This window comes from Elephas maximus, chromosome 7 (genome assembly GCF_024166365.1).
Source record: "Elephas maximus indicus isolate mEleMax1 chromosome 7, mEleMax1 primary haplotype, whole genome shotgun sequence".
In the NCBI taxonomy this organism is placed as follows: domain Eukaryota; kingdom Metazoa; phylum Chordata; class Mammalia; order Proboscidea; family Elephantidae; genus Elephas; species Elephas maximus.
The window spans coordinates 66,827,165-66,837,361 of record NC_064825.1 but is presented as its reverse complement, the minus strand read 5'-3'; the positions used below and the strand labels follow the sequence as shown (position 1 = coordinate 66,837,361).

The 10,197-nt window shown below is 47.1% G+C and overlaps 1 protein-coding gene across 1 annotated transcript in view; it reads left to right on the top strand.

Annotated features, from left to right (window-relative positions):
- Positions 1-1,070: 1,070 nt before the first annotated feature.
- Positions 1,071-10,197, top strand: part of GALNT18 (polypeptide N-acetylgalactosaminyltransferase 18) — a 400,900-nt gene continuing 391,773 nt past the window's right edge. The window contains exon 1 of the mRNA XM_049890385.1: positions 1,071-1,909. Within this exon, the coding sequence (XP_049746342.1) occupies positions 1,675-1,909 (235 nt within the window). The 5' untranslated portion in view covers positions 1,071-1,674. The remainder of the gene's footprint in view (positions 1,910-10,197) is intronic.

The following is a 10,197-nucleotide window of genomic DNA, read 5'->3' as shown; positions in this document are numbered from 1 at the left end:
AGCAGCTATAGCTCTTAACCACTATGCCATCAAGGTTTCCATTTTAGCCTAGGGAATGGCAAAACTGATCAATCCCTTTAATGGGCCACAATTACCTTGTTAGCATAGTCCTAACGAATCACTTAGGAAACCCTGGTGGCTTAACGGTTAAGAGCTATGGCTGCTAACCAAAAGGCTGGCAGTTCAAATCCACCAGGCGCTCCTTGGAAACCCTATGGGGCAGTTCTACTCTGTCCTATAGGGTCGCTATGACTCCAAATCAACTTGAGGGCAGTGGGTTTGGTTTTTGGTTTCCCCAATCACTTGGGTGGGAGTTACAATACCATGGCAAGAAAGGCCGTATAAAAACAATCCATCCCACCGCACTTCCCTAATAACATAAATAGCAGGTAGAGGTGCTTACCATTCACAGAGAGCTTAGCATTTTCCCTTGAGGCATTTCTATGCAGGATTTCCCCAGGCACTGGGATAAGCCTGGGCCCACCTGAATAAAACTGCGGTTACAGGACAAAGCCGTGTCCTTGGAGCCACACAGACTTAAAAAAAAAAATCTAGATTGGGACAAAAAACTGCCGTGCTGGGGTGGTGGTGGTGGTTCAGAGACATCTAATAGTTCACCAGCGTGTCTTCTAGGAGACTCCCAGAAGGGCTGGCTCCTTATTACAGTTGCCAGATCTGGAGATGTTCAAGAGGCCCTTGTACAGAGGTGGTGGGGCAGGGTAGAGGCTGAAGTGAGGGCGAAGGAGGGGACGCCCACAGGGCCTGACAGGTAAGGCAGGACAGGCGGCCCGGCCCACGCTTCCCGCGGCCACTCTCTGCGTACTTAAGACCAGCAAAAAGGTTGAGGAGTGTAAGACCGGCGTTATAATCCCCGGCGCCCAGGGCAGGTAAGGGACGCTGGACCCGATGACCTCCAAAGTCCAGAGATTCCTGCGCAAGAGCAAGAGATGAAAGCCTTCTAGAGGCGGAATCTTCCGACCTGAGGCTGGGATTTGCGGCGTGTCCTTCCTGGGTGCCTCGGGTCTGGGGCAGTCGGCGCAGGTGGAGGTTCACGCGCGTCCCTGGAGGGCGGGAGCCTGGAGCCGCCAGCAGGTGGGGCCCGGGGGCCGGACTCCGCCCCCCACTCCCTCCCTGTTGGTCTGCGGCGGCCCAGCACCGGCCCCTCTCCCGAGCCGGAGCGCGATTGGCGGCTGCGCTTGTCGCTCGGAGGGGGCCGGGCCGCCCTGCTCCGCGGCTCTCGCCGCCGCGGCTGCCGCCACCGCGGTCCTTCAGGCAGCGCGGGCGGGTCGGACCGCCAAGGCAAACGGCGCTAGGCGATGGGAAGCGGCGCGGCCGCGGACCCAGGCAGTGACAAAGTTTCCCAGACACGACTATCGGGGTGTGCGGCTGCCGGCCACCCGTGACCGCTCTGGAAAGGGCTTGAGGATTTTTAATTTGGAAAAAAAATCCACCTCATTTCCTTTGTCAAGCCCTCTCCGGGTGGACGGCGGCGAGAGCTGCAAACTTGGGCACGGCGGCCCCACAGCCAGCGGACTGAGCTTTGGAGAACATCGGGACTCAGGTGCTCGGGCGCCCAGCGGCCCGGGGTGTACTAGAGGGTGTGAGCGCTGGGGAGTCCGGGGCGCACATCGAGGAGGGGCCCGCGGGAGCTCTATATGGAGGAGGGAGCCCAGAATGGTGTGCACCAGGAAGACCAAAACTTTGGTGTCCACTTGCGTGATCTTGAGCGGCATGACCAACATCATCTGCCTGCTCTACGTGGGCTGGGTCACCAACTACATCGCCAGCGTGTATGTGCGCGGGCAGGAGCCGGCGCCCAACAAGAAGCTGGAGGAAGACAAAGGGGACACCCTGAAGATCATTGAGCGGCTGGACCACCTGGAGAATGTTATCAAGCAGCACATCCAAGGTACGGGCGCCCCGGGAAACTTGGGCGGTTCACGAGGCCCGAGTGCGCAGCGCCGCGCCGGGCGCGCTGGGGTGGATGCACCTCAGCGGAGGGACCGCCGGGCTCTAGGGCTGCAGACGCACAGGGGCTGCCTTTTCGCTCTTGCCTGCGAGAGGGACCTTCAGCGTCTCCGGCCGTGCGCGCTTCTCCAGGGCACACGTGTGTGCGCGGGCTGCTCGCGCGGGTGTGTGCAGCTATCTGGCGATGTGGGGGCGCGCTGCGCACGTGTCCAAATGTGCGTGTGACTCCAGGCTGGTTGCTCGCAGTCTCTTGTGGTCGCACACAGGTCCGGCTCAGGGTGTGTGTGCGAGTGAATGTGTGTGCACAAGAGAGAACGCGTGAGCAATCGCGCTCATTTGGCCCAGGACGAGATGCCCGCGCGACCCCAGCTGTTGACATTTTGTACCCGCAGGCTGTGGGACAAGCTGGGACTAGGCAGATTGCACCGCCCCAGCCCCAGCCCCAGCCCCAGCCCCAGCCCCAGCCCCAGCCCCAGCCCCAGCCCCAGCCCCAGCCCCAGCCCCAGCCCCAGCCCCAGCCCCAGCCCCAGCCCTGCGGAGCGCGGCCCCCAGGCGTGGTGGAAATGCGGCGGGAAATCTGGTGAGGTCTGGGGCTGGGGGACTGCTTGAGCCTACAGAGGTCTTCACCCTCACTCAGGCCCGCGGGTCCAGGACCCTCTCGTTTCTCTCCGGGAGCAGGTGTCGCCTCCGGGAAGAAGCGCTGGAGTCTGGGGTTGTGTCCGCTGCGGTGGCGCCTCCACCCAGGACCAAGAGAACCCGCCCTGGGCCGCGCCTTCCTCGCAGGGCCGTCCGGGGTTGTGTGAAGGCAGTTCCCTCCCGTAGCTCCATTCATAGGCCCAGGAAGCGGCTTGGGCGGAGCTGACAGACCGCGCAGGATAACCCTAGCGTCTAAGGCTGCATCCAGTGGTTGCGCCCAGACTAGGGCCCCGGCCAAAGGGAGGGTGGGGTGCGGGGTGATCGCCCGAGGCGACCTAGTCCAGTGAGCTGTCAGAGGCAGAGGATGGGACTCCCGGCGCCGTGGCCACTGGTGCCGGCTGTGCACACACACTCGTGTTTCTCATGTTCACACTTTTTTTTCTTCGCCTCTCCGCTTCCCCTGCTTTCTAACAGGCATGTGGGCTGCTAAAGGCAGTGTTGAGCCCAGTTCACCTGTAAACCTGGCAGGCCTGGCAGACCCCGCCAGGCTCTGGGTCCAGCACACAAGGCAGACAGACTTTGGCAAACACCGAGCTGGATTGAAGGCTTTCACCCCCCACTGACACGCTTCTGTTTATACGTGGGTGTCTGGATGCCAGCCCATGCACCTGCTGCCCCTGCCAGGGGTCTGGATGGACAATTAATCAGCAATAGAAGCACAGTGCTTGCCCCAGGGTGATTCAGAATGTTCTCAGGGAGACGCAGGGCCATGCCTTACTTTGACGTTTCTAGTTTGCCCACAGATTTTGAGAGATTTTCTTTCGCACAGTCTGTATGTGTATATACTCCTGGAAAATGATTCACTTGTGCCTTTCTGTCTAGTCAGGGAGGAGGTGAGCAAGGTACTGCTTTGGGAAGCAGTGATGGGACATTATTAACCCATGACCTCATCAGAGGGGGACCCTGTCATGTTGAATATGGACCAGGCCACAGTATTTTTAAGACTACGTGAAATTAAGTGCAACGTTGAAGCTGAAAGAGACTTTGTGATTTTTTCTCCCAAGAAACCCTATAACTATGCATTGTTTGGAACTTTCAAATATGTATCTGAAAACATTGGGACAGACGGGTAAAAAGAAGGAGTAGGATCCTAAAGCCCTGTGTTGGTCCAGTTCTTTTATATATGTAAAATATTTGTGTGATGACTCCTGGGGTTGTTCAGAGGTGGCCAGAGTCTCAAGAGAGAAAGGCTGAAGCCACAACCTGTAGGTGGGTGGGGAAGGGAGAGAGAGGGTCAGTGACTTGGGGAAGACTTGAAATGAGTCAGGCAGAGGGCAGGGTTACTTTGTTGGTTGTGCCATGATGGTGTAACGATGACTAGTGACATTTCCTCCAGAAGTGCTGTAGCTATCCCCGAGCTGGGACTTAGGGAGTATAGGTAAGAGCCCTACAAAGTTTGGGACTGGTCAAATGTAGCTCTCTGAAGGTAGAGGGTGGGAAAGAACAATACGATCAGACTCTTGTACTTGATGATATAGGCTGTTTATATGTACTCCCATGGTGACTCATGGCAACCCTAAAGTATCAAGGCAGAACTGGGATTTTCTCCATGGGTTTTTCAATGGCTGATTTTCTAGAAGTTGATTGCATCTTTCTTTTGAGGTGCTTTTGGGTGGACTCGAACAGCCAGCCTTTCAATTAGCAGCCAAACATGTTAACCATTTGCATCACCCAGAATCGACTTGGCAGCAACTGGTTTTATATGTATTCTCACCGTCAAATCCCTTTAGTTAGTGGAGGCTTTTGAACAATTCTGCTGAGCTGAAGGGAGTAAGGGATAATAATAATAAGAGTTAAAAAGTATATCGTGTCTACTATGTGCCAAGCACTATTCTAAGTGCTTTATATATATTAATTTATTTAATCCTCCCCGCCCTATGAAGCAGGTAACACCATCTCCTTTTTACAAATGTGAAAACTAAGGGATTGAGAGGTCATATGACTTGCTCTTGATCACATAACTGGCAAGTGGTATGCAGGGATTTAAACCCAGATAATCTGGCTTTGGAAGCCCTGGTGGCGTAGTGCTTAAGTTCTATGGCTGCTAACCAAGAGGTCGGCAGTTCGAATCTGCCAGGCGCTCCTTGGAAACTCTATGGGGCAGTTCTACTCTGTCTGATAGGGTCGCTGTGAGTCAGAATCGACTTGACGGTGGTGGGGTTTTTTTAATCTGGCTTCAGAGCCTATGTTCTTAACCATGTACCATACGGTCCCCTAAGAAAGCTAGAGGGCCAGAGGGGGAAGAGTGCTCCTCTGTAGTCAGTTGATGATAGTGAAAATGGGTGTGAGAGTGAGAGATCTCAGAAGATGGCCTCAGAAGGGTAATGGATTCAGTAGCTTTCCCACTTGGAAACTCTTTCCATAGATAAACTCAGGAAGATTTGGGTTTTGTTTTGCTTCACACTGAGAGGCAGAGATTAAATTCACGTAACAAATGTTTGTTGAACACCCAGCACAGCTCTTGGCACGTTCTCCGTAGCGTAGGTGTTGGATGGATGCGTGGATGAATGAATGAGTACACAGTGCTGATGCCCAGTGCACCTATTAGTCATTAATGAAAGCGTTCCCATTCTCAAAAAAATATGTTTTGGTTTGGAATCTTGCTCAGGCTTCTCTTTCCTTGGAAGAAAAGTTGTCATGGAAGCTGCAAATGTCACAAAATGTTCTGCAGAATATTCAGTAGGACTTGCAATTAGAAGAGGCTTTGGAGCTTCACCCTAGAGGTCTGTTCTAGTCATAACTGAAAAGTTTGTTTCCATCTTGGGGGTTGCAGTGATATTTCATTTTAATTTGTTTTCTGATTGAATGATTTAATTAGATGGTGTTTGGGAATCTCTTGGGAATGTAAATTGTAGTTTTGTGATTTTTTTTTTTTTTTTTTTTTACAAAATAGATAGTAAATGACGGGGTGGATAACTTTACATTTTAAAAAAGTATCCTGATGATTTGGAAACATAAAATAAGTGTCAGTCCAGGTTCCATCTTAGGAGGAGAATGATTAGATTGCTTAAAATGGGGAGATGGATGAAGTAAAGAGTGTGTTAAAGGAGGCCTGAGTGTTGGAGAACTTAAAAAAAAATGGAAATATTGATTCAGTTTTTATTTTGGAAGCCCAGTAAAAACAAACAAAAAGCTTTCTCCTTTTCTTAATATCTTTTTGACTCTCTAAAAGAATGTGTCAGTATTAAAGAAAACATTGAAAAATGTGTAAAATTACCCATAACTCATTCTACCCTCACATAACTGTTTCGCCCTTTGAGTATTCCCTTCTAGCTTTGTCCGTTTAACTCCATATTTAAAAATGAGGGTGTAGTCATGATTTACATATAATTATATATATATATATATTTTAACTTTGCTTTTTGTTAGTTTTTTTTTTTTTCCCATGCTGCTACATGGTTTATCAATTCAACATTTTTTTATCGGACACCTAATACGTGCCAGGCACTTCACTGGGGAGGTACTTGTTGTTATGTGCTGGCAAGTGGGCTCCGACTCATAGCACTCCTACGTACAACAGAAAGAAACACTGCCTGGTCCTGTGCCATACTCTCAATCGTTGCTATACGTGAGCCAACGGTTGCAGCCACTGTGTCAATCCATCTCATTGATGGTCTGCCTCTCTTTTGCTAATCCTCTACTTTACCAAGCATGATGTCCTTCTCCAGGGACTGATCCCTCCTGACAACGTGTCCAAAGTATGTGAGACATAGTCTTGCCATCCTTGCTTCTAAGGAGCATTCTAGTTGTACTTCTTCCACGACAGATTTGTTTGTTCTTTTGGCAGTCCACGGTATATTCAATATTCTTCACCAACACCACAATTCAAAGGTGTCCATTCTTCTTCAGTCTTCATTATTCATTGTCCAGCTTCTGCATGCATGTGAAGTCCTGACATCCTCCATTCTAAGGAACATTGTGGCGGTACTTCTTCCAAGACAGACCTGTTTGTTCTTCTGGCAGTCCATGGTATATTCAAAATTCTTTGCCAACATCATAATTTAAAGGCATCAGTGTTTGCTCGGTCTTCCTTATTTGTTCAGTTTCTACATCCATATCAGGTGATTGAAAATACTATGGTGTCATGGATTGAATTGTGTCCCCCAAAAATATGTGTATCAACTTGGCTAGGCCATGATTCCCAGTATTGTGTGATTGTTCACCATTTTGTCATCTGATGTGATTTTCCTGTGTGTTGTAAATCCTGTCAGTATGCTGTTAATGAGATGGATTAGTGGCAGTTATGTTGATGAGGTCTACAAGATTAGATTGTCTTAAGCCAATCTCTTTGGAGATATAAAAGAGAGAAGCTAGCAGAGAGACAGAGGGACCTCATGGCACGAAGAAAGCAGCACCAGGAGCAGGGGGCATCCTTTGGACCCGGGGTCCCTGCACCTGAGATACTCCTCAACTAAGGGAAGGTTGATGACAAGGACTTTCCTCCAGAGCCAACAGAGAGAGATAGCCTTCCACTGGAGCTGACACCCTGAGTTTGGACTTGTAGCGTACTAGACTGTGAGGGAATAAATTTCTGTTTGTTAAAGCCACCCACTTGTGGTATTTATGTTATAGTAGCACTAGATAACTAAGACACATAGCTTGGGTGAGGCACTCCTTAGTCCTCAAAGTGATATCTTTGATTTTTAACACTTCAAAGAGGTCTTCTGCTCCAGATTTGTGTAAGATTTCTTGTCTGTTGCTTCCATGGACATCTCAGCACTGCATTAGTTTGTTGAAACATTTCAATAGATATTCTGTCAATTCCTGGAGCTTTGTTTTTCTCCAGTGCCTTTAGTGCAGCTTGAACTTCTTCCTTCAGTACCATCGGTTCTTGATCATATGCTACCTCCTGAAATGGCTGAATGTCAACCAGATCTTCTTGGTACAGTGACTCTGTGTATTCCTTCCATTTTCTCTTTCCACAGTTATAGTCGATTTGATTCCTGTCTATCTCATCCCAAGGAGCGCTGGTGTTGCAGTGGTTAAGGCACTCAACTGCTAACCAGGAGATTGGTGTTTGGAATCCACCAGGTGCTCCTTGGGAGAAAGATGTGGCAGTCTGCTTTTGTAAAGATTTACTACAGTCTTGGAAACCCTATGAGGCAATTCTACTCTGTCCTGTAGGGTTTCTATGAGTTGGAATTGACTCAGTGGCAGTGGATATTCCATACAGTGAGTCCATAAATATAGTCACCATTTGTGTTGTTGAATAAAGGTATTTTCAATGAATAAGTCGTTGGTGTTGCAAAATTTGATCATGCGATCTCCGGCATCATTTCTATCAGTGAGGCCATGTTTTTCAATTACCGATCCTTCTTTGTTTCCAGCTTTCACATTCCAATCACCAGTCGTTATCAATGCATCTTGATTGCATGTTTGATCAATTTCAGACTGCAGATGTTAGTAAAAATCTTCAATTTCTTTGTCTTTGTCCTTAGTGGTTGGTACATAAATTTGAAAAATAGTTGTATTAACTGGTCTTCTTTGTAGGTGTATGGATATTATCCTATCACTGACAGCGTTGTGCTTCAGGATTGATCTTAAGGAGATCTTGGGGAAGTATTGGGGCTACAGTGGTTAACCAAGACTCTCACGGTCACTTCATAGTCTTCAGAGAACAATAGAATTCTCTTCTTCAACACAGTTGGGGTTTAAATTGGTTGGTTAATTTAAAAATTGACTAAAATGAATACCACAAAATAAAACATATATGCAGTTAATATTGTTTTAACATATTTAAGATGTAAATTCACTCTGCAGTCTTTTGATAGAAGGCCGAGTTTTTGTGTTTAGATTGGGTCTGTTAATTGGAGTTTTATATTATAAACCAATCCCTTAATATGCTGCTTCCAAAAACCAAACCCACTGCTGTGGAGTTGATTCCATTGCATAGCAACCCTGTAGGATAGAGTAGAATTGTCCTGTAGTGTTTCCAAGGCTATAAATCTTTACGGAAACAGACTGTCACATCTTTCTCCCATGGAGCAGCTGGTGGGTTCAAACCACCAACCTTTTGGCTAGTAGCCGAGCGCTTAACCACTGTGCCACCAGGACTCCTAATATGCTGCTTAGGAAGTCTAATTCCTAGCTCCATTTTTTAAAAAATGCATCAAGAACTCAAGAGATACTTATTAAGCAATCTGAGTGTAGTAGCCTACATTTTTATTATTATTATTATTTTTTGTCTGGTCCTTTACAGTTGTTTTGCTCCATGTAATTTGACTTCTATCCTTTAAATGACTAGCTTTTGTAATGTCTTTCCAGAGCATTTAAATTGGTTTTCTTAGGAACAACTATCATCCTTTGGGCAGTTATATTTCATTGGTTTATATAATATTTAATTAAATTATGCTGTTACAATGACAAGTACAAATAGTATAAACACATCTGGGAACAAACCCAGGGGACTGTCGCTTAGTATACAACTCAACGATTGGAAAGAGATGTGAGTGGGGGTACTGGAGAAAAGCTGCCAAGTGGACGAAAGGCATCATGTGATCTATTTTACAGGGGGGATGGAAGGTGTGGCGAATCTGGAGAGTTGATTAAATGGAAAGTGTTTTGAGAGAACTTTTACTGTATTTTTAATGACGGTAATATTTCATCAAGTGGATTGCCATTATTGATTCAATCACTTCTCTATTATTGGACTTTTTTTTTTTGCTATTACAATTAAAACTAAAACAAACAACTTCATCTCACTGTTTTCTTCTTGAGTTATTTTTAAAGACGTATTTCCAGGAGTGGGATTACTACTGACTCAGAGGGTATGAATATTTTTATGAAAGATTGTTTTTCAAGAAGAAAGCCTTTCCACACAGCCACCACCAGGTTTCATGGAGCCTGGCCAGCACTGGGGACTGTCATTCAGCGTTTCCTGGGGAAATGTAATCAATGTCAAATGTTCTTTTGATAGGCACTTTTTGGAGTTAGCATTTTTCACACATACACATACACACCCTCCCCCATGTTTGTTTTTATCCTGTGGGAGCTATTTGTGCCCTTTGTCCATTTTTCTGTTGGGGTGTCAGTGTTCATAGTTTGTGTAATATATATATATCTGTATCTGGATCTATGGAAACCCTGGTGGCGTAGTGGTTAAGAGCTATAGCTGCTAACCAAAAGGCCAGCAGTTCAAATCCACCAGGTGCTCCTTGGAAACTCTATGGGGCAGTTCTACTCTGTCCTGTAGGGTTGCTATAAGTCGAAATCGACTCGACGGCAAGTGGTTTTTTTTTTTTTTTTTTTTTAATCTATATCTATAGATATATATTGGAGACCCTGGGTGGGGCAAACAGCTAAGCACTTGACTACTAGCCAAAAGGTTGGCTGTTTGAACCCACCCAGAGGTACCTCAGAAGACAAGCTTGAAAAGCCTATGGAGCAGTTCTCCTCTGCACACATGGGTCTCCATGAATGGAATTGACTCATGGAGCTACTTGACAGCAACTAACAACAACATATATATATATATATATATATATACACACACTGTATTATAGATCATACATATATGCTTTTTTTCCATAGGTG